Raw genomic sequence first — 23,364 nt, forward strand, 5'->3', positions numbered from 1 at the left:
CAGAGGGGAGGTCTCAGGAGACACGTCCCCGTCAACAGGTAATGATGTTAAGTCATTACATTGTCACAAGTCATTGCAAGTGAATGGATCCATGTCAGTTTGAGGTAGATCTGGGATCTGCTTTGGTTTGCGTCCTGTTGGACATTTTGATCAGAGAGCAGGAAGAGGACACGAAGACCTGCTTGTCAAAGGAGCCAAGGCACAGGTAAGAGGCACAGCCACCTGCTGGGTGGTGGGACTCCACACTGCAGACAAGGGGAGTAAATCTTGTAGCTCACTCTTGGGAGCATTTAGACTCTGAAGGACACGGTGGGTCCAGGAGTGCTGAGAAATCCAGACTCCTTGTGACAAGTCCCTGCATGGGTGAGGAGGCAGGAGAGTGGCCTCCCAGATTGGGAGGGCTGACTGGGAAACAGGAAGACGAGTTACAATGAATTGCTCTGGAGGGAAGGACTGGGAGATTTCAGGATCATGGTTCCCCTCTTCATTAAGAGCTGGCTAGAGAATGGATAGAATATTCTTATTCTGAGATGTAGTGAGCCCCTCATCACCTCAGGAATTCAAACCAGGCTAGTGGACCCTGCAGAGGACGCTGCACTGGTCTCTGGGGCCCCTTGGCCACTCGGTGTCCGCCTTGCTTGCCTGCGTAAGCCGCAGGAAGGGCAGACTCCCTGCAGGAGGATGGCTGAGGCAGCCACAGTCTACCCCAGCCAGCCCCACAAAGGAAGCAACTGTGAGAACCAGGCTCACCCCCAGGTAAGAGGGACAGAGGCCGAGCGTCCTCTTTGGATCAGGAATGATACACCGGTGACAGGCAGAGGAGAAAAAGAGAGAGCGAGGCAGGGTCACAAAGTCAGGTCCCTGGGGCCAAGACTGTCGGGTCTCAGTACCAGGGAGCATCCTGTGGGAGGCCTTTGCCTGGGCCCTTAACTCTTCCAGAACCACAGCTCATCAGAACTGCAAGGGCCCTCAGGAGCCCCTGGCCCAAGCCCAGACAGGCAGATGAGAGCCTCCTCAGGGGCAGATGAGAGCCCCCGACTAGGGCTAAACAGTTCATCCAAGGCCACCCAGTCTGTCAAGGACAAGGCTGAGATGGAACCCAGTCCCGCCAAGGGTTCAAATCCCACCTCACTCCTTGTCAACTTCGTGACCTAGGGCAAGTTTACTTAACCTCCCTGCACCTCATTGCCTGTCTGTGAAATGAAGACACAGGGTGGCTGAAAGAATGGCAAGGGACTAGGTGACAAGCACCTAGGAAAGCACTCAGGAAGAGATGGGCAGTCTGGCCGCCCTGCACGGCAGATGCTCACAGCAAGGCCATCTGGAAAGGGGTGCCGACTAGGTCCCTGAGTGGGGAGGAGGGCTGCCAATGGGCAGAAGCCCCTCCTCACTGTCGTGCCCCATGGGACTTGTGGTCACCGGCGTCCACACTGACCCCCACGTGGGAGAAGTCCCTGGGCTGAGGCTCCTCAGAGGAAATGCTCTCCCACTCCCAGGGTCCTGGGTTACCTTCTCCCCGGGCGTGACGGAGATGCGCCAGACGCAGTGCATGTGGGCCGAGTAGCCGTTGGGGTACTCAGGGGAAGAGAAGTTGCCTGTGCTGTCTTGTAGGGTCTCTCCACAGGCTGTCAAGGAAAGGAAATGACTGCACAGCGGGCTGCAGGCGCCGAGTTCCCCTGCCTTCTGGCTCACCCCCCCTGAGCCCCGGCATCCTTTGGGGGAGAGAGGAAGGTCCTGTCCCTTTAAAATCCACCCTCCTCCTCGCATGGGCACACACCGTCCTACCTCCCAGGGCCCACTGCTGCCAGGGTAACGGGATGCCCTGTCGTCAAGGCAACATGGGCTCCAGAGTTAAGGTCAAGCTCCTGTGGCGGGCCTCGGTTCCTCCTCGCTCCCCTGGAGTGGCTGTTCTCCCCCTTTTCTACTCCTACTGTCTACCCTCTCCCTCTCCCTGGCCCCCAGTCCTGAGCCCCTGACCCTCCCCTCCTCTGCCAGCCCCAGGAGGTGGCTCAGCCTCCCATACCACCTGATCCAGTTCCGTTCCGTGAGTGAGACCTGGCCCAACCTCCACAGGCCTCTCCCAACACCCTCCTCTAACACTTACAGCTGCCACCTTCTTGGTGGCCCCAGGCCCTGCCCTCCACCCACCTGGCCTGTCCCTTCCCTGCTCTGACCTGGGCACTTGTAGAGCTTGCGGGCCTGGGCGATGTCCCCCTTGCTGAGCCGGGTCCTTTGGCCAATGGGAGGCTTCACCCCATTCACCTCGTACTTGGGAACGATGGTGTCCAGGAAGATACCCCTGGGAGGAAATGGAGAGAGTGAGTGCGAATCCACTGGAAGGCAGGTGAGGAAGGAGAGGTGGCTGGCCAGTGTGCCCCCACGGGTCACGACCCTGCCAGAGCCCAGACATTCCTCGGCAGGGTCAGGGACGGGTGGAGATGTCTCACCCTGTCATTAAGCTGCCCACTGACCAGCAGCCACCCTGCCCCGTGGCAGCCATACCACAGGAACTGGTATGCTTTGGGAGGTCAGAGACCCAGTCCAATGATGCCCTGGGGACCCTCCAGGTGCCCCAGCCTCAGAAGAGCTGCAGGCCCTAATCCATCCTGTGGGCATCTCTGCAGCCCCACCCAGCTCCTGTCTCGGTGGCCCCTCAGGCTGATTCAGCCCCTGGGAACTTCCCCTGATTCACTACCAGGGCCAACTCTTCACCCTGACAACAGGGCGTTGTCTGAAAGCACCTGGAGCGAGGCCAAAGGGCAAGGGCAGGTTCCACCGTGGCCAGCCCAGACCACAGGACAGTCCCACCAACTCCCAATCCACCAGTGTCCCTGTCCTCCAGTTCCCGGTAGCTGAACCCCGGGTGTGGGAGGAGCAGAAGGAAGGAGGAGCAGGCAGCCGGCCTCCCCAGGGCCCCTGACTCACACCCAGCTGGGCAGATCGCAGCAGGGGGTGGGGATGCAGAGGGTCTGTGGGTGTGGAGGGCAGAGTGACCTCACTACTCCTCCCTGGCCTCTGTTCCCTCAGGTCTGGAGGCAGGAGAAGTGTGTCTAGAAGGAGCTCTGAGAAGAGGGGGGAAGGGCCAACCCCTGGACAGGGGATGAGGAAAGAGCCAGGCTTGGGAAAGGCCAGTCCGGGAAGGCCATGAGGAGGGAGGGGTCACTTCCCACGCTCAGTGAGGGGAGGCTGGGCCACCCCTAAGGGGCTCTGGCTGTGTCTTCTGGGAACCAGGGCAGGGTAAGGAGGGTGTCTTGTGAGCTGGAGGTGGGGGCTGGTCCAGGGCGGAAGCCAGGTGTGCTCAGTGACAGGCAAAGAGCCTGGGCTGGGCCATCACCCACGTGGCTGCAGGCACCCAGAGCACTCCCTTGCCCTTGAGGCCTGCAGCAGAGGGTGGGCCAGTGCAAAGCAGGAGGTGAAAAGGAAACGGCTTCCAGAAGGCTGGGCTGGGCGGCTCCACAGGAGGTCCAGCCCATCTCTCACCTGGAGAAGGTATTCCGGGCGTAGTGCATGATACTGTCAAAATCATACGTCTCCCCCAGAGACTCCACTTCCTGGATCTCCATCTTCAGGAAGTTATACTCCTGCCCTGCGAAGACCAGGAAAAGGGGGTCGGGGAGGCAGGAGCCTGTGTCCTCCCTGTACCGGCTGAAGGCCCCCTACCTGAGGGCCTGGGGAGTGGCCAAGGGAAGCCTGGGGGTGGGGAGGCTCTGCAGAAGAGTCCTATTCAGAGAGAAGCCAGTGAATGGAGGGACCTACTGGAAGTGGGCCCAAGGAACTATGGGAAGGGACCAGTGGATTAGAGAATGTCTGGCGGACAGAGCCGGTAGGCGGGAGGGGACAGGAGAGGGAGGCTGAGGAAAACAGGGAAGAAAACCCTAGAAGACAGAACTGGCAGAGGGCAGGAGACGTGGAAAAGTGAAGGAGAAGGCCTGCAGGAGCATCCAGGCCTGGGCTGCTGCTACCCCACTCCACCCCCACCCCCTCCCCCCCCCCCCAGCTGAACCTGCCTTGAGCAGATGCCTGGAGGGAGGTCCCGACCCAGGCCATGGGCAGCAGGTGCAGCTTCCACCCAAAAGGGGACCCAGAGGTGGGGCTGGGGCAGGAGGTGCTTCCTACCTGGCTGGATGTTCTCTCGCACAATGGAGACGTGGCGGTCCCGGTCGGGCCTTGTGTGCTCGTGCCAGAAGCCGATGACGTGGCCTAGCTCATGGACCACAATGCCGAACTTGTCACAGTTCTTGCCGATGGAGATGGCCTGGGGGCCCCCACCACGGCGACCCACGTAGGAGCAGCACCTGGAGGGCGGGGCCAGCTCAGGGGGGCGGTCCCGAGCTGGGGGAGTGCATCCACTCAGGGGCCGGGCCAGGCTGCCAGGTTGGCAGGGGAGTGGAAGGGTGGAGGGGTCCCTGAGCACCCAATGCCCAGGCTGTGTGCCAGGGTCACAACAACAGGGAGATGCCCCATGGTGGGAGGGGATTGGCGCACCAGGGCAGTGCCCAGTTGAGGGCAGTAGCAGAGCCCAGGGCAGAACCTGGGGGAGGGTCATAGCCAAGAGTGCAGTGCCCGTGGGTCCCTGCTCACCCGCAGGGTCGATAGGTGAACACAATATAGCTGTCCTCGTCGGTGCGCTCCAAGAAGGTGACACAGGTGTGCTTCTCCCAGTGCCTCATGGCCTGCCGGAAGACTGCTCTCTGGCTGCCTGCCGGGAGGAAGGAAGCCAGGCTATCACGGTGCCCAGGTGGCCCACTTCCACGCACTGCTAGAGCGTACCAGCCATACTGAGAGCACACTGCCACAGACAGGCCAAAGTAGCAAGGCCAGGGCCGGATGCAGGCTGTGCCTGGGCCCCACAGCAGCCCACTCACCAGTGAAGTTTCCCCCGATGACAAAGGGGATGACCCCATCAGGCCACACACGTTCTGGTCTGGAGGTTGCTGCCCGCCGGCTCCGGGGCCTGCCTCTCCATCTCCCCTGGGATTCCCTCTGAGGCTGCCCACTAGCTCCCTGGCAGCCAGGGGCAGAAGAGTTTCCTGGAATTAAAAGAGGAAAGGCTTTGGCAGCAGGTGGGTGGAGGGCAGAGGGAGGAGACAAAGCCCAGCAGGGCCCCCTTAGTTGTGGATTCTGTATCTGTGAATTTGCCTACCTGCTAAAATTCATTTGTAACCCCCAAATCAACTCTCAGGCTTTCACGGTCACTCGTGGCCAAGCACAGAGCAGGGTAAAAGTTCTTACCCAGCGTGTGCATTCCCTGCTGAGGCTGACCGGGGTGACGCTGCTTTGTTTCAGCTCCCCTACTATAAACAAGTGTCCTTTTTAAGGTTTATTGAGTGCCATGTTTCTTTGCATTTTGGTGCATCTTGTAGATGATTTTGCTGTTTAAAATGGTTCTCAAGTGTAATATAAAGTGCTATCTCATGTCCCCAAGGGCAAGAAGGCTGGGAAGTGTTCTACAGAGAAATGCATGTGTTAGATAAATTTATTCAGGCCTGAGTCAGTGCTGTTGGCTGTGAGTTCATGAATCAACTATGTATTAAATAAGGTGTCTTTAAATGAAATACACATAAGACAAGGTCATGTGGTGACCAGTTTAAAAAAATGTGACCAGAAGCTGGCAGAGCCCACGTTTCCCCTGGAGCAATGATTCAGTATTCGCTAATTCAGTGTTTTCAGTGACTACACAGAATACAAAGTTCTACAATTACGGTGAAGTTATGCTATAACTATTCATAACTACCATCAATGGCAAGAATGGCTATGATTGCAAAGGAGATCAGTAATGTATTCATTTCCTAGGAACTCTAAGGACCTAGGGGATCTGAGATTTGGAAAATGTCCCTTCTCATCTAACAAAACCTGGCATTCATGGAGCATATGAAACTTCATGTTTTCTCTAAGTTTCTCAGGGTCACATTTTCATGTGACATCACAGCATTATGGGATGGGGCAAGTGCCATTACCTACATCTGACATATGAGGAAACTGAAGCCAAAGCTTTGCCCAAAGTCACCTCATGAGTTGGCTTTGTGTGGCTTTCCCCTGCACCATTCTTACTAGTCTCCGCTAAAGTTATATAAGCCTCCCTTGTCACCAGGCCACCAGGTCACTCTCTGATGCCAGTTGCCCTCTGGGTTAGTTGACCCTTACTCCTAGGTTGCCCACACTAAGATCCTCGCTCCTGCTAGACAGGATGACTGCTGGGCAGACCCCTGCTAGGCATCTCCACCCTTGGGCTGTCGGGACCTGCCCCAGGCCACCTGCAGCACAGCAGTGACAAGCCGCTGCCCCTCCATAGATCAGTAAGAAGGCTGAGAAGAGCCAACTCAGCCCTGGTCCTCAGTCCTCCGTTGCCCCTCTCCACATACAAGTGCCACAGGAGTTGGTAGGTGCTTGGGTCACCAGGGAGGAGAGACCATCCCTGACCTTGAGGATTGTAGGTCCAGCTGGGGAGATGAGACGTGGAAGCAATTCCCATGTGGCATGGAGAGATACTAACAACCCAGGTACCGAGCAGGAAGGGCACAGAACGCGGAGGCGCACCATCACGTCTAGGAGACGGTTGGAAAAGTCATGAATGAAGCTCCTGAGAAGGGCCCCAGAGAATGCTGGGCAGTGGGACCAGCAGGCCCAGGGGATTACTGTGTTGGGCACAGCGGCTCAGATTTGGAGAGAGAAGGGTGGGTTCTAGTCTCAGCTCTGCCACCAACAAGCTATGTGATCTTGGGCAAGTTTGCTTTACTCTCTGAGTTTAAACCAGGAGTTGTCCTGACAGACACCTCTGAAGGTAGTTGGGGAAGTCAAGTTAGACAACACCTCTGAAAGTACTTTGTAAGCTGTAAGCAGGAAGCTGGGGGCTCTTAGGTCCTGGGTATGGCCACACTTCCTACTCCTCCTGCGGAAGGATAAAGATATTCCAAAGGAAGACAAGCCCATGCGCTGGGATCAAGTTCGTGGCCTCTGAGCCGGAAGGCTCTGGCTGGGAACAGGGGGATCCCTTGTTTCCCCAAGTCTGGAACCCATTTCTGGGACACAGAGGGCTGGCCTGTACCTGCTGTTTTGATGGACGACCTACGGGCCATGCGTGGCCTGAAATCTGCAGCCCGCTGCACCTGGAAGGCCCTCAAGTCCTCCTCGTCCAGGGCAATGTCCCCAAGAAAGGCAACTAAAGAAAAAAAGAAGAGGTCAAGGGCTGAGTTAGTTCTCTTACCTGGGACTGGGTGCAGCATGTGATAGCCCTGACCCGTGGGCACACCCGCCCAGTCCCCACAGCAACTCCGACCCTCAAATGCCACTGGAGGAGAAAAACAAGGGCAGTGACAGATCAGCTTCTAGAATCTCTTGTGAGATCATGCTCAGTTTTAGCTAAAAGACCAGCAACAGCAGGGCAGGAGATACACACCATGGTTGTACAAGGCAGAAGGACCACAGAGCCCAGGGATTTGGAGAACAGCCTGGACAACAGGGCAAGCCCTATCTCCAAAAAGAAAAAGGGCTGGGAGTGTAAGTCAGTGGCACTGTGCCCGCCTGGCATGCACGATGACCCAGCACCACAAAAAATAAAACAATAAAATAAAATCCTGGCAAAATGGATACCAACCCCTACCAGGCTGTGATCTCCACAAGGACACAGTGTGTCATTTATTCCTTCATTCTTCAGTCAACACTCAGCACCTGGGTCAGGCACTAGCCAATGATTAGCAAGACAGAGCAGTAGCCCGCCTTCTATAACCCACAAGTGCCTAGACACTGACTTAGAGAATTGCAGACGGTTTGGAGCACAGTGCTCTGGAGAAAATACACTGGGGCAGGATGGTAGCGTCTATACTATGGTCTGCATAAATGCACTCCCAGAGGTCCCTGTGCTAAAGGCTGTTGGTACCCAAGGAGGTGCTAAAGGGAGGTGCTTTGGGCCTTTAGGGGTGGGCCCTTAAGGGAGGCCATTAGGTCATTAGGGGTGTGCCTTTACAGGGGACTATGGGCTGTCCCTTCCTTTTCTCCTTGCCTCCTAACTGATGAGGTGAGCAGTTTTGCTCTGCCACATTCTTCTGCCATGACGTGCTGCTGCCCTCATCAGAGGCCCAAAACAATGTCCTCCACCGTCTTATACTAGAAACACCAGAACCAAGAACCAAATGAACCTATTTTCTAAGTCATTTATCTGGACTATTTTGTTATAGTATCAGAAAGCTGACTAACAGAGTCTGTTTGTATGCTCATAACTTTGGCACTGTGCCAAGCATGTGGTGTTCACACAGCAGATGCCATTTCAATCAAATAAAGGGGAGGACATGAATTATAATACAATGCAATAAGAACTGGGGCAGGTAGACACACTGGGAGTTTCCCAGCTGGCAAGAAAGGGTTAACAGTTCTCAAGTGATTCCCGTTCTCAGTCCCCTCTCTGGAGAAGAAAGGCCCAGAGGAAGAGACCCCCCCTCCCCCAACAGGCCATTTTGATTTCTGGTGTTGGGAAGAGACGTTTCTGGAGTCATGGGCTGAGCTGCCTGTGTTCTTTTTTTTAGTTATACATGGGCACAATATCTTTATTTTGTTTATTTATTTTTACGTGGTGCTGAGGATCGAACCCGGGTCTCACACATGGGAGGCGAGTGCTCTACCGCTGAGCCACAACCCCAGCGCCCCCCGCCTGTGTTCTTTTTTGAGAAGTCTAGAGCAAGAGGAAGCAGAAGCCATAGAACTGGCCACTCTGAAGGAGCCCAGCTGTGAGCTTCACAAGGGCTGGGCTAAAGCCAGGGGTGCGAGTCGGAGGTGCAACCAGAGCAGCTTCCCTGTGGCCCCGCCCATGGTGACATCTGCTTCTCATCCCGTTGGAGCACTGCACAGGCCAGGCGGTCAGCATTACACAAATTGTTTTAACCTTGAGGCCTTACACACAGGTCTCTCCTCCCCAGCTGGCCCCACTGGGTGGACACATATACAGTTACTTCATCACACAGAGAATCAGACACATGTGGTTAGTGTTCCAATGAACATATGGTGACATTCACACCCTTGCTGTCAAATGCAGAGCCATCAAGGTCAGACACATAGGTCCCTGCACGCGCAAGTGGTGCCCAGCACGGGCCTTTGGGTGGAAAGCACTCAGCGATGCTTTTTTTGAATGAATGAAGCACCACGCCAGTGTTCTGACCTGCAGATACATGCCAAAGACACATACTCCCTGAGACACAGATCAACAGAATGTGGGACTGACTAGCAGTCACCTAGCCAATCATCCATTTTACAGGGAAGGAAACTGAGGCCCAGAAGGGAGCAGATTTAACTGAGACCTTGTTGCTGGTTGCCAGAAAGGCTGGATCCTGTAATAAGGCTCCCCATCCCCAGTCCGGGGATTGCTGCACTCAAGTTCATTACCTCCCTAGAACCCAAACCGTAAGTACACATCCACAAAAATAGCCACTCCCTAGAAACACACATCCACAAAAAAATACAGACTCACAGATAGTCCTAAAAAACACACAGGCGCAAGCTCCAACACACACAAACCAGCAGCGTGCTCTGAACTCACTAAGTCAGTAATAGTAGCTGTAATGACTCCTTATGTAAATGTCTGTTGAAACTACCATGTGCTTTCACATTAATGAGTTCATTTAATCCCGGCCCACCCACAACACGCCCAGTAAGCCACACTCCATCTCCGGCTTTTGCCTAGGAGTGTCCCATTACAAACACTGGAGAGATAAACTTGTGGCCAGATGCCAGCCCACCTCCCTTGCTGCAGAGATCCAAACACTGGGTCTGAGAAGGCACCTGCTTATAACTGGCCCAGATCTCTTCCAGCCCCTGAGAAAGTTTCTGTCACCCAACAGCCTTCCTCTGTGGCTTTGGCTTAGCAACAGAAGATGCTTCTAAGCTGACATGCAAGAGTGGCCTCAATAAGGATTTGGGATAGATGGTATGATCTAGGGAGGTGGCAGCACATTCATACATGCCAGCATCACCCGGGTGTGCATGTACCACATGAACACCCCTACATTTTTGCATGATTTGCACCTTTGCACACACACTGCACATCCAGGCTTCCACATCCATACCCAGGGGCATTACCACACACAGTTATCCTCCGGGGATTCATCCAGGATCCCACAGATACTTGAACCTGCGGATGCTCAAGTTTCTTATATACAATGCTGTAGTTTCTGCACAGAACCTACCCACAGTCTCCTGTGTACTTAAGATCATCTCTGGATGACTTGTAATACGTAACAATGTAAATACCATGTAAGTAGTTGTCATACTGTATTATTTAAGGAATAATAACAAGAAAAATGTCTGTACATGCTCAATACAGACAACTTTTTTTTTCCCAAATATTTTTGATCCATGGTTGTCTGAACCCATGGATGTGGAGCTATGATACAGAGGGCAACTGGACTCATGTGGTTGGACTTTCAGATTGACTTTACATTGTCATTAAAGAGCAAGGTCTTTGGAGTCAGACAGACCTGTCTTTGACTCCCAGTTCACTACTCCTAGCCAATGTCATTGTAAGTTCTGCTAAACCTCAATATTCTCTATAAAAGAAGGGACTAATGATAGAATCCTGCATGCAGAAACCAAGCCATGCAAATGAGGCTCCTAGAACAGAATCTAGAGCACAGTTAGCATCTACTAACTGGTCAATGCCACCTCAATGCCAACCCCAGAAGCTCAAGGTCAGCTTTACACCTTCCCTGGGCATACTGGTCCCTAACACTTGCACCCCAATTGAGAGAAACCCAAGGACAGAAGCCACAGAACCTTGCTAGCATATGGGACCAGGACCGTGTGGACCTGGGGTAGGTCAAGTAGAAGGAGGAACAGGGCCCAGCTGTGGTGCTCAGCAGGGAGCAGGCGCCCTGTGGTGGGAATGTCATGGCTGAAGAATGCGTGGGAACCCAGTCGGGGTGGGGGTAGGGGCGAGGTGGCCAGGAGAGCCTTATGGCCAATAGCCAGGCCTGAGGGCCTACCCATTTGGGATCCCAACCTGGGAAGCTAGGGAATCTGGAGGCCAGAGAGTCCAGGATGCCCCTCCTGACCAAAAGGAAGCCCAGGGGTCAGGGTCAGGATATTAATTGTTTTCAAACAGGATCAAAAGTTTTTGTTTTGTTTTCTGGCTGTAAACCAGACAGGAGCACTGGTAGCTCTCCATAGCCAGGCTGGGAACAGAAAAAGGGACAGAGCAACATCCATGTGCCTGGACCGGGGGAGGAACTTTGTCCCCAAGGTGAGCTCTGGATTCCGAATCCCCTCACCCAGGGCACAGCAAGGCCATCTCTTCTGTGGGGGCAGGAGAGAAACCTGGCTGGTGTGATGGAGACCTAAAGCCATAGGTGCAGGACAGGACAGACTTCTAGGTGGGGGAGGACACACTGAGGGGACCCCTAAATATGCAAATGAACTTCATCACCTGTCTACTTGCCAACAGGAGCACATTTACACTTGTGCTTACTCAGGAATCAAACACACACAGGTGAACAGACCCACTTTAAAGCAAGGACACAAACAAATGTGCACAATCAGCCACTTCCCTGTGCAAGTTCTAACTGCAGGTGTGTACTCCATTCACAGGCCACACTCTCCAAAGGAGAAGGGTGCCCTAGAAATGCATGGGGTGCACACATGTGTGAGAGAGGGAGATTAGCTGAGCCCTCTCAGTATAGATATCCTTCCTTAGGAGGTCCACAGTGGCCTGGGGAGTGGCCATTCCATCCCTCCCCTGTCACCCTCCCCCAATACTTTCTCCCTCAATCTCTGGAGTCTAATCCTGAGGAATGCCTTCTTCCTGAGGAATCTCACTAGTCCCCTCCATCCAGAGCCCAGGGAATAGTCTTCCTCTTCCCTTGGGGCACTTAAAAGAGAGGGTGACTCAGAAAGTAGAGGCTTAGGTGGGTGGGTGACTCAGTGTGTCTGGAAGGCGGGATGTGGTCTTCTGACAGAAGAGACTGTGCTCACAACCTACATCCCACCCCCAAGACACCCTAAAGTCCACAGCTGGGCCACAAGGCCACTAGGGCAAGGGTGGTGGTGAGCGCTGGGGGAGCTGCTGCCCACTGCACCTCCCCCAGACCTCCAAGCTGCCAGCTGAGGTCAGGGTGGAAGCAAGGGCCTCCCTGGCTCAGGGTCAGGTCCCATGGACTTCTCTGCTTGTGGGATGAACTATGCCCCAATTTCTGCCTCCAACTCCTCTCCCAGATCCCTGAGGGTCACTGGCAATGTTGGGAATTGTAGAGAAGGACCCCTTTGATGTTTAGCATCCCAATATACAAGAGATCAGGGCTGCCTCAAATCTCCCTGGGCAAGGGTTAGAGAGCAGGCTCGAGGAAACTGCTCTGAGCACACCAACAGACCAGCCTAGTTTCTTGTCCACTGTACGATGCTGCACAGAAGGTCCAGGAACTTCTCCAGGGTATCAAGGGCCTTAATTTTGCCCTTACTGCAATAGCAACCATAACTCAAACAGCAACTGTCAGAGGTGACTTCAAATGAAACTTCAAATGACAGAGCCTGGTTATCCTCAGAGCAATCTAAGAGATCACAGGTAGGCTGTGGGAGTCAAAGGGGCATGAATTTCATGGCTGGTCCTCAGTGCAAGTGAGGCAGACGAAGGAGGAGGAGAGAGCTGGGGAGGGTGGAGCAAAAAGAGGTAAGCAGGGCCACCAGCCACATTCAAAGGAAGTAGAGGCCAGTGCCTGCCAGTCGCCTCCGCATCTTGGAGCCTGGATGCAAAAGGGCCAAGAAGCCAGGCCAGGCAGGAGGAGACAGCACGGAGAGGGCAGCCGGGGGACCCACAGCTCGTGGGTGGCAGGCCAGGCTCGACAGAGGTGTGTGTGTTTCCAGGAACTAGAATCCAATTTCCTCCAGGGGTGGGCCATGGGACTTGAGCATCAGTCACACCCAAGAGGGAGGCCTGATCTGACCTTGAAGCTTGGCCCTGTCAGGCTCTCGGGCCCTCTCGGCCACCCCCAAGCCTGGCCCAGCTCCCCACCAGCCTCAATTCACCCTGGTGGAGAACTTTCTCCAGAGCCCTTGTTTGAAGTTCCAACTTAGTCAGCCCCACCCTAGCATGAAATCTGAGACTGAGGATACAGCCCTCAGCCTCTTGCTGTTCCCAAAATCACTCCCATTTCCAACATCAGCATGGCTTCCTACCCATTCTTTGAGGCCTCCCCTCCCCCACCCCTGCCCCAGCTTCTCCATGAAGGCTCCACAGACCTTCCCAGGCCCCTCCAATCACTTTGCAGTCCCCATCATCAGGGCTACAGAGGGAGCAAGGGGCCTCCTATCCTCCAGTATGGCACTTCACATACCTTGGGTGGTGCTATTGGTTATGTCTGTGAACTCTTGGCCCCTGCTGGACTGTAAGACCCTTGAAGGCAAGGGCCTAACTGGCACCTCTCTGTACCTCCCACAACATCCAGCCTGGGACATGTTAGGCATCAGGAATGTAGCATTGAATGGGGAAGGGACAAAAGGCTGGTGTCAAGGAGACATTACTTTTTCCTAAAAACCAAGATCATTCCCCCTAAAAAATATATTTATTTTAAAATGAAGTGGGAGTCAGAGGCACAAAACACAGGGGATTAGGAAGCCAACATTTTAGTGCTTACTATGTGGTAAGTGATAATACGTTCTCAGATTTAGTCTTTTCCAGCAGCTCGATGGAGAGATATATTAACGGTCCCATTTTACAGGTGAGAAAACCAAAGGTCAGAGATGATAGTCACCTTTCCCAAAAAGGAGAGCTAATGAGTCCATGATTGAAAACTAGCTCTGCTTGCCTCCTGAGCCCATGACCTATCCACTCTGCCTCCTCTTCACCCCATGCACCTAGCAAGAAAGATGATAGCTCACATCCCAGCTTGCCCACAGCCAGCAGATATGGAGGAAGAAGGTCTCCCATTCCACCCTAAGTGAGGAGAGAGAGGGCAAGGAGTGTGCCCGACCAGGATTCCAGGGCCAGGGCTAGAGTGGCCTGCCCCCACCCATCCCCTTGTTTACAGTTCCAGGAACCATGACCCTGGCCCTGGCTATTTAGAGACAGGCCAAAGACAGAGGCAGGAAATCGAGGAAAAATTCTGATATCTCATCCCCTGAGCATTCCAGGCAGCCTATTCAGGGTCATCCCATCAGGCCAATGGCCTGAGTGCCCGGCCATCTGGTCACTCCAGGGGCAGGACTCTTCTGGTCCCAGAAGTAGTAAAGGGGTTACAGAGGGTCCTCATGGACAATGCACATTCTTTCTCTCTCTCTCGGCCCTGACCTCACCTAATTGGCCTCTGCTGTATGTAGGGTAAGAAGGCTGATGCAGAATATCTGAGTTCTCTTTGTGTGTCCTCTTTTCCACCCCATCTTGGCCTTGGCAGGGCCCTCTTGGCACACAGGGACACAGGTATGTCCCCTCCTTCTCTGACTTTGACAGCTGTCTCCTGAGTCCCAGAAAGCTGTTGCTGCTGGCTAAGACCAAAGGCTAGGAGAAAGATCCCACAGAATCCCTGGAAAACTTTACTCTTCCCCTTGGAATGGGGTGGCGGCTGGGAGACCTATTCCTTGGAGCTGCAGGCCTCCAGGCACCAACCTAGACAGATGTGCAGCCTCAGGGGGGGGGGGGGAGACGGACAGACAGGCTGGCAAACACCAGTGTTCCGCAGAGCTGGAGGGATGGGGGAGAAGGGAAAAGAACGCGTGCGCGCACACACACATACATACACACACACACACACACAGAGTTTGACCAGAAAAGTTTCCTGCAGAAGGAAACCTCCCTGCCCGCGGGATTCTCTCGGACCCAGGGAGATTTCCCCAGGAATCCTCTGGGAGGGCAAGAGGCAGCAGCAGCGCCGTCCACCAACAGCAGCAAAACTTCAGTCCTAAAAGTCCCCCAAACTTCCCCCTCCCTCTTTCCCTCGTTCTTTTGTTCCCCACTGCATTGCCAACCAGGCAGCTCCCGGCTTCCCACACTGGACAGTCCTCCCCCAACCCCAAACCCTACCCGGCCGGGCCTGCCCGCACCCGGCTCCGCGCGCCCCGGCTGGCCGCGGGGGGCTGGGGGGCGCTTACCCGCCTTGCAGGGGTCTTTGTAGTTGAGAGGCTCCGGGGCGTCCTCCTCTCCCAGGTCGTAGGTGTAGTCGGCCAAGTCCAGCGGCCGGCCGGGGCGCGGGAGCAGCAGCAGCAGCAGCAGCCGGAGCAGCAGCGGCAGCGGCGGGCGGGCCACACCGGGCATGCTGGCGGACGGTGGCGGCGGGTCGCACCCGGACGCGGGAGCGGCGGCGGGGAACCGAGCTCTGGCGGCGAGGAGGAGGCGCTCCCGGCGGCTGGCCGCCCGCTGGCTCCCGCTCCCCCCGCGCTGCCTACCTCTTCCCTTCCCGCTTCCTGTCTCCCGCCCCCCGCTCGCAGCGGCTCGCGCTCGCCCTGCTCCGCGGCTCCCTCGCCCTTCCCTGCGCTCGCTCCTTTCTCTCCCCCCCGCCTTAGGGAAATGAGCGCGCTGGAGGGCGGGTTTTCGCCCGAGCTCGGCCCCCCTCGGGGCCGGGACTGTGCTCGGCCCGGCCGGGAAGCGCGCCAGCCCGGGCGGGGAGGGCAGGGAGCCGCGCCGCCCGCCCGGGAGGGGCGCGGGGCCGGGGCCGGGGCCGGGGAGGGGGCGCCGGCGCCCGGGGTGCCCGGCCGGCCGCCGCTCCCGCCAGGGGCCCCCTAGCGGCGACTTGCCCCGCGGCCGGCGGCCCGAGCCCCTCCCGGCGGCGGGACACGCTGTCAGGACTCTCCGCCACCTCAGCCTCTGTCCCTCCGTCTGCGATCGTGGTCTGGCCGGCATCTCTCGTCTCTCCCTCCCTCCGACCCTCGCTCTCTCCCATCTCGCCCTCTCTTTCGGTCTCTCTCGCTGTCTCTGTCTCTGCCCCTCCCTCCGACACACCACTGGAGGGCGCCTCACGCCCGTGGATGGCTCCCGGGTCCCTTCCCCACTGCCCCCTCTCCCCAATCTGGGATGGACTGAGTCCCCAACATTCTTGGGACAGAGGAGACACGGCAAAACCCCGACTGTTCCCCCAAGGCCCTCCCCATCTCCGAGCCGGCCCCAGCACTCTGGACTTCGAAGGTGTCAGAAGGTACAAGTTGGACCCTTTGTTTTTCAATCAGTTGCTTTATTCTTTTGTGATAGGAATCCCCCGGCCCAGAGGAACCATCTCTCCCCCATACACCCCCACACACACCCCACACCCTCGCTCCCGTTTCTCCAGGGTCAGACCCTGGGCTGTGAACCAGAGCAGCTTCTCCCCTTTGCTTGCAGATCTTTCCTGCCTGGTTCACTCCCACAGATCCTGTGAAGCAACAGCGTTGTTTATCATGTGTGAGAGAGAGCCCCAGGGGTGCCCACGCCTATGTCTTGTGAGCCTTCCCTCCCCTGAGCTCCCTGGACCACTGGTTTCTGGGCATCCCCAGTGTCTGGACAGCTGACATGTCCCAAGACCTTCCCGCTGCTGCTCAGTGCCCTGGCAGCCACAGTTGCTCACCTGGAAGTCCTAGATATAGTAGAGAGGCACCTCTCCACACAGGGTGCTCACCGCCAGGCCCAGGAAGGCCAGGTCTCCTCCTGAGGAAGCAGAGCCTCCCTCATGCCCCTCCTCCTGGCCCAGCTTAGGGTTTGCAGGTTTGGCCTGAAAAGAGAACCTACTTTGGAATCTGAAAACTGAGTTTCTTTCTCATCATGCAGCCCTTTTGGGGGACCCCAGGCATGTTGGGCAGCCTCCCTAAGCCTCAGTTTCCCCACAAGTATAGTACCAGAAGTCAGAAGCCCACGGGGAGTATGTGGGCTCAGCTGAGGTCAGTACCCTGACCGTGGGCAGCTAAGGACAGGAGGGAAGCTATGGTGCTGGTTGAGGGTATAAAGGTTCACTTACCTGGCAGCCCAAGAGAAGCCGTGCTTTACGGGTGACAAATAGCTGTCACCTTAAACACTCCTCCCTGCAGTGCTGGGAGGGAGACAGACCACTCCTTTCACCTACACACCTACCTGTAGATTCTGGAACTTTCTAGTGAGAGCCTCAAGACTGGGGATGTTATCTGGAGCCATCTTCATGATGTAGCAGTAGGTTCCTGGGGCTGGCTTATAGGCAGTCAGGAGCTGGGCATGGAATGCTAGAGGTCATTTGGGAAAGTCCCTGCCTCGCTGGCTCCCTAACCCCGGTCCTCAGCCAGCTCACTCTAGACAGCACATAGGGAGTCACATTGGAGTCTGGGATTCAGGCACCCCAGGGAGGCAAAAGGGCTAAGGGAGAGGGAGAGATGGGTGCAGTGAAGTAGCACAGCTGGTTGGCTCTAGCAAAGTCTTGTCACTGGTTCCCTGGACTGGCGTACCCACCCGCTGGTAGTCATACACGATGATGCCAGTGGAGCCGATGGAGAAGGTGGCAGTGGTACCCGCATGCTTACTCAGGGCCAGGCGTTGCTGGGCTTCTGGTGCCCCAATGCTCATCTCGAGGACCTGGGGTTATAGTGTGGCATGACAGTCTTCTTTCCCCTCTCGGCCCTTCAGCACCCTTGCCTATCCTCAGGTTCCTTCACTCAAAAAAGAAATTCCTTCTTTCCTGAGAGCTCAGGGAAGGTGAGTAGAACCAGGTGCTAGAGAGAGGGAACTGGCTGTCACACTGGGGGACAGGAGCCTGCTGGAAATGGCTAGGTCAGGTGTCACCCATTCCCGTCTCTGTCCTTGCCTGCTCCCCACCACTCCCCTGGGTGATTTCCTATGTGCCCAACCCACGCAGCCCCTCTGACCTGCCCTGTGCCCGCTGCTCACCCCATCCCAGGCCTGCTCACCATCTCAGTATGTTTCTGGCTCATGTGAAGACCCATAAGCAGGGCCCCTACAATCACCACAACGACAAGGACCACCACCACAACCACGATGAGAAGGCGCTTGAGGTTCACTGGGCAGCAGGGGATGCGGAACTGGCCCCGGGGGCCTGCTGAGTAGTCCTGACAAGATGGCAGGCAGGGAGAAAAGTGTGAGGTCATGAGGATGTCCCCTCCCTGCCCTGCACAAACTGGACACACTCCCATGCCCTCTCAGGGCTGGACAGCCAGTGCTGTGGATCTACACAGGAGGCTGAGATCAGAGGAGCCTGCTGGGATGAGGTGGCCCGCACTCCAACAAGCCCAGGTTAGAAGGGACACAAGAGAGCCTGGCTTGCTGATACTTCCTCTAGACTCCCCAGAACCCCAGTTGTGGCAACCTCTGTTCCCCAATGATCCAGGCTCTTGCACCTCCAGGCCTTTATCCATGCTACTACTTCTTCCTGCCGCTACTCCCTCCTATGATCTCCCAAGTACTTAGTGGCTCTTCTCAGTGCTCTCTAGAGCCCTTTCCGATGACCCCTATGGCGGCTCCCAGCCCCTTTTTATCGGAATTGTGGGCTTCCTTGTCTCTCTCCCCCAAGGACTCTGTGCCAGTGGTCTTGGTGTTCCCACCCTAACTTAGCACGGTCCTAGGCGGGTTGAGTGAATGAACATGAATGAAGAAACAGACCCAGGAAGGATGGAGGAGGCGGAACCCAGAACACATCTGTGCACACAACCACCCCCACTCACACAGCTGGTCACACTCACCGGTGGGCTCTCCATCAAGACCTCCTTGCCGCCTGCATCCATCTTGCTGCAGGCCTTCTCCTCTCCTCACCTCGCAGTTGGGACCAGGGTCTTATATGTGTCCCACAGGGAGAGGGGACAGAAGTGAAGGGCCGGGTCCCCTGTTTGCGAGCCAAGCCCCCGGCTTTGAAGCCTGTTTGTTCCTGGCCCTCCAGAGCCAAGGTCCTGATAAGCCAGCTGCAAGAGCCCCCAAGGGCCCTTATGCCTGGCACATGAGTCCTCTTGGCCCCAGCAAGAGCAAACCTGGGTGAGCTGAGCAAACTTGCCCTGAGGCCACCTGCACCTCTTGCCGTGGGTGTCTTCCTGGCGTCCAGCCTTTCTTGCTGGCACCTGCCCATACAGCCCTGTGCTTCCCTTCTGTCTGCTGCCAGAGTGAACTTCTCCCAGCTAAGGGTCCCAGTTCCCAACAGAATTTCCCCGAGCGTAGTGATGGGCTCCAGAAAGCGGGCACAGGAGGCGGTGCAGGAGACCCAGAGGGGCTCTGCTGAAGGTAGGAGGGGCTTTGACATCAGTTGGAGTGTCCATCAATGTGCATTTCTCTAAGGGCTGAATTCCTGTTTGCTTTGCCTGCCATCTCCCACACATCCCGCACCTAACCTCAGACCGGCCCCCAGTCATTCATCTCCTAATTCTGGAGAATCTGTCCCCACTGGTGGAAAACTCTTCGTGGGGATGGGGCGGGGGTTATTCTTTGCTCTGGGCTGGTCTGTAAGCTGCAAGCTTCTGATGACAGATTGCATGCCTGACACTGCTTTCCTAGGCCAGGACATCCTTGTACAGGGCTGAGTGTGGTCCCAATCTTTTGTCTTTGAATCGGCCCACACTGCCTGCCGGCTTATCACCCTATCCCTCTGGACTCCTTTTATATCCTTGGATGTTACTCAGCACAGTGAATCTCAAGTCAGAGGCCAGCCTTAGCAACTTAACCAGGCCCTCAGCAGTATAGCAAGACTGTCTCAAAATAAAAAATAAAAAGACCTGGGGATGTGGCTCCACGGTAAAGCAGCCCTAGGTTCAATTCCCAGGACCAAACCAACAAAACTAAATGTCCCCTGAGAGTTGTATGTACCCACATCCCACCCACTTTTCAGACCTCCCTCTCCTTCTCCCTGCCTTACTCTTACCCACTCCTGCTGCTTAGTGCACTAGCTCAATCTATCAGTAACTCGGAGCTGGACTCATTGGAGTTGGCCTCACCCTATCTCTTGGGCTCCCTTCACTTGCTGGGCCAGATGGTCTCTAAAGTCCTTAACTTTCATGAATGTGTGACCCAGAACGCAACACCTCCTTTTCTTGGCCTGACTCTCTTGTCCTCCTACTCAGCAATCCCTCCTGACCCTGCAGATGAGTTCCAGGACCCTCCCCACATATACACCAAATGTGTAGATGCTCAAGTCCCTTATGTAAAATGGCATATAGCATTTGCTTGTAAACTATGTACATCCTCCTGTATACTTTGTTTTTTATGTTTTATTTTTTGGTACTGGAGATTGAACCCAGTGGTGCTTAACCACTGAGCCACATTCCCAGCCCTTTTTTATATTTCATTTAGACACAGAGTCTTCCTGAGTTGCTTAGGGCCTCATTAAGTTGCTGAGGCTGGCTTTGAACTTGCAATCCTCCTGCTTCAGGCTCCCTAGCCACTGGGATTACAGTCAGCCTCCCATATACTTTAAATCATTTCTAGATGACTTATAATACCTAATACAATGTAAATGATATGCAAATAGTTGTTATACTGGATTGCTTAGGGAATAATAACAAGGAAAAAAATCGTACATGTTCAGCCCGGACAGTGTTTTTCTCCCACAAATACTTTCCATCTACTTTTGGTTGAATTGGCAAATGTGAAACCCATGGATACAGAGAACCAGCTGCACTTTAACTCTAAAATGTCACCCAGGTTCCAGGCTCCCTCACACCTTGTCCCTGCCCTTTGGCCAGGAGTTGGCCCCCTACTCTTCAGCCCTGGCAGGCTCCCCTGTCCTCAAAGGAATCCCTCTCCAGCTGGAGGGCCTCAGCCTCAAGGTTGTCCAACAGCATGGCATGTGAGCTGAGAGCCCCTGAGCCGCTAGGGGAAGAAGAGAGGGAAGGAAATGTTTGTTCCTACCATGCTCCTCCCACCCCCAACGGCCCCTTTAAATATTTGTCTAAGCTTCCAGCAGAAGAGTATCCTAGGATGAGTGGAGGAAGGGGAGGGGAGAGGAGGGGGAAGGAGAGGGAGGGGGAGCAAGTGTCTTCTTGCTTGGCCTCAGCTGTATGGAGGTGCCAGATGTAGGCGACAGCTCCCCCGCAGTGCCCACCCTGCTGCCCCCCAGGCTTGCTCTCCCGCCCCAGTTGTCCTGGAAACCTTGGGATTGATGGCTGACTCACACGCACTGGGCCCGAGCCAGGTGGGCAGCTTGCCAGGCCAGCAGGAAAGCCAAGGAGAACTGCAGGCATCTCGGGGTCCCTGTGGGCATCTCAGGGGGCCGCAATGTCTGGTAATGGGGATTGCTCTGAGCAGGTGCCGTGAGTAGTGCCGAGAAAAAAGCCTCAGTTCTCTCCCAGGTCCTCTGTTCTGCTGCAGGTTGTAGCTCTCACAGTTTCATGGCTTAAAAAAATAAAATAAAATAAAAAACTTATCTTTGAGGGCTGGGGAAGGGTGCTGTCAAGTTTCATAAATGAAGTTCAGGTGCTGATACCACCTGGTAGAGGTCTCAGGCTCCTTGGAGGAAGAAGTGGGAGGAACATTTAGCTGGTCATCTACAGCCCTCAACCTAGACCCCCAGACCAACCTCTGTCTTCCAGGCCTATTCTTAAGCCATCTGAATGCCACCCACCCTAAAAGGCCAAGAGTCAAGGCACCTGCTCTGTGACCTTGCTGTCCCTCCTCTGAAATCCTCTCACTTCTCTGTTATACCTTTATCTGCCACTTAGTACCCACATTGGAGCTTTTGTTTGCCCTGTCTTCCCAACCAGGCTGCCCTCCTGGACAGAAAAGAAGCATGCTTTCCTGGTGCTCCTGTGAATCTGCCAAGGACAAGAAGCAAGCACGTAGCCACATGTAATTAATTATATGCAACCACAAGACTGTCACCAGAAGGAGCAGCAGCCTCCTACTGGACAGTCCAGAGTTCTTTCCTTTGATAGGTGGTGGTCTCAGTGCTTCCACTGACAGCTATGAGACTCAGTGAGTCATTCTGCTTTTCTAGGTTTTCATATGTTCATCTGTGAAATGGGACTACTACTGCCTGTCTCCCCTCCCTCCCTAGGTCATTGGAAAGCTCCAATGTCCTCGATGATGTAAAGTCTAGTCATCATCATTATCATCACCTGCATCATCCCCCAGGGAACCCCTCACTAGCTAAGCAGGACCTAGACTCCTCCTTTGCATCTGTCTCTGGGCTGCCCTCTGAGAGCTCTGGGTGATGGAGAGCCCCATGGTGGCCACCCTTCTGTGTGTGCCTCTCCGTCTCCTCCTCCCAGCTCCTCAGCTGCACGGATTGGGACAAGATTCACTCTGCCCTTTGTGTGCTGGGCAGAGCTGTGCCAGGGACGGGTGGGGATCATTGCCCAGCTGCCCCAGCCACCCTCCCCACCCCCACTGCTTCCCCAGGCTGGCATGGGGACGGCAGCACAGACAGCTGGACACTGCGACAAGTGGGTGTCAAGGGGCAAGGGCATTCCTGGGTGGAAGAACATGAACCTAAGCTCAGAGCAGAGATATCCACCCTGCTGGCAGAGGTTGAGTTCAGATGGGGACCAGCAGTCTTGGTTCCTACACTGACGTGGACAGAGGACAGAGCTCTCAACTGAAGCCCAGCACTGACTTCCAGGTTTCTCTTACCCTGTACCCATGAGCTCTTCAGTCTCCCGCCCCTCTCTGGAGATGTCATAGTATAGAGCAGCAATGCTCAAATTTTTAGTTTCAGTATCCCTTAATATTCTCAAAAAGTACTGAGGACCCCAAAGAGCTTTTGCTTTATGTGAATAAATCAATTGAGATTTACTATATTGGTATTTGCTGAGGAATTTAAAAACACTTATTTAAATAGTAAGGACAAACCTATTTGTGTTATAACAAATCATGTACATTTTAAATGAAAATACCTGTATTTTTTGCCAAAAATTTAGAAAAGTGTCACTGTTTTGCATTTTTGCAAATCTCTTTAATTTAGGGCTTAATAGAAGACACGTCATGTAACTTCTGGAAAATTCCAGGTACTCCTATAAAAGCATGGAAGTGAAAAAGGCAAATAACATCTTCTTGTTAAGAAAAGCGTTTTGTTTGTTTGTTTGTTTGTTTGGGTTTTGTTGGTGTTTGTTTTGTTTTGTTTTGGTACCAGGGATTGAACACAGAGATGTTTAACCACTGAGCCACATCCCCAGCACTTTTTATTTTTTATTTTGAGACAGGGCCTCACTAAGTTGCTGGGGCTGGCATCAAACTTGTGATCCTCCTGACAGCCTTCAAGGTCTGCTGGGATTACAGGCGTGTGTGCCACCACACCTGGCTACTAAAAGCATTTTGATCTCAAAGACTCCATGGAAGATTCTCAAGGACCAGTGGGCTCTGAGAGCCATCCTTTGAAAATTCATGGTGTACAAGACTGCTGTGAACTTTGAAGTTGGACTTCTGGTCCTGGAGACACACTTTTCTCATTTGTAAAAGGGAGTTAGCATCCTCTCTCTCTCAAGAGGGCTGAGGATTATGCCCAGTACACAGCACACAGTAGAGATATGGAGCTT

General features: G+C 54.7%; 2 protein-coding genes across 6 annotated transcripts in view; both read right to left on the minus strand.

Moving 5' to 3' along the window:
* Positions 1-15,307, minus strand: part of Bmp1 (bone morphogenetic protein 1) — a 41,024-nt gene extending 25,717 nt beyond the window's left edge. For all 3 annotated transcript variants that reach the window (XM_026397517.2, XM_026397518.2, XM_026397519.2), the window contains exons 1-8: positions 15,058-15,307; positions 7,046-7,159; positions 4,866-5,030; positions 4,582-4,699; positions 4,117-4,295; positions 3,481-3,586; positions 2,175-2,299; positions 1,510-1,625 (exon numbers count right to left, since the gene is read on the minus strand). In XM_026397517.2, the coding sequence (XP_026253302.1) occupies positions 1,510-1,625; positions 2,175-2,299; positions 3,481-3,586; positions 4,117-4,295; positions 4,582-4,699; positions 4,866-5,030; positions 7,046-7,159; positions 15,058-15,220 (1,086 nt within the window). In that variant the 5' untranslated portion in view covers positions 15,221-15,307. The remainder of the gene's footprint in view (positions 1-1,509; positions 1,626-2,174; positions 2,300-3,480; positions 3,587-4,116; positions 4,296-4,581; positions 4,700-4,865; positions 5,031-7,045; positions 7,160-15,057) is intronic.
* A 1,204-nt stretch (positions 15,308-16,511) lies between these two features.
* On the minus strand, positions 16,512-18,639 carry Sftpc (surfactant protein C). Of its 3 annotated transcripts, none has more exons than XM_026397534.2 (5): positions 18,595-18,639; positions 17,806-17,964; positions 17,351-17,473; positions 17,003-17,113; positions 16,512-16,646 (listed from the first exon to the last, which is right to left on the minus strand). In XM_026397534.2, the coding sequence occupies exons 1-5, from the start codon at positions 18,634-18,636 to the stop codon at positions 16,512-16,514; spliced, it is 570 nt and encodes a 189-aa protein (XP_026253319.1). In that variant the 5' UTR covers positions 18,637-18,639. The 3 variants fall into 3 exon arrangements, with proteins under 3 accessions (XP_026253319.1, XP_026253318.1, XP_026253320.1); XM_026397533.2 differs by having other exon boundaries at positions 16,512-16,686; positions 17,019-17,113; positions 18,595-18,636; XM_026397535.2 differs by lacking the exon at positions 17,806-17,964 and having other exon boundaries at positions 16,512-16,686; positions 17,019-17,113; positions 18,595-18,636.
* Between the last annotated feature and the right edge of the window lie 4,725 nt (positions 18,640-23,364).

This window comes from Urocitellus parryii, chromosome 14 (assembly GCF_045843805.1).
Source record: "Urocitellus parryii isolate mUroPar1 chromosome 14, mUroPar1.hap1, whole genome shotgun sequence".
NCBI classification, from domain to species: Eukaryota; Metazoa; Chordata; class Mammalia; order Rodentia; family Sciuridae; genus Urocitellus; species Urocitellus parryii.

What these genes read in the sequence shown, in the direction of transcription:
- Sftpc (XM_026397533.2), bottom strand. Translation starts at nt 18,636, where the DNA reads ATGGATGCAGGCGGCAAGGAGGTCTTGATGGAGAGCCCACCG. An exon ending in GCCAGAAACATACTGAGATG is followed by an intron (nt 17,474 to 17,805) that starts GTGAGCAGGCCT and finishes CTATAACCCCAG; the next exon opens with GTCCTCGAGATGAGCATTGG. An exon ending in TCGTGTATGACTACCAGCGG is followed by an intron (nt 17,114 to 17,350) that starts GTGGGTACGCCA and finishes TTCCATGCCCAG; the next exon opens with CTCCTGACTGCCTATAAGCC.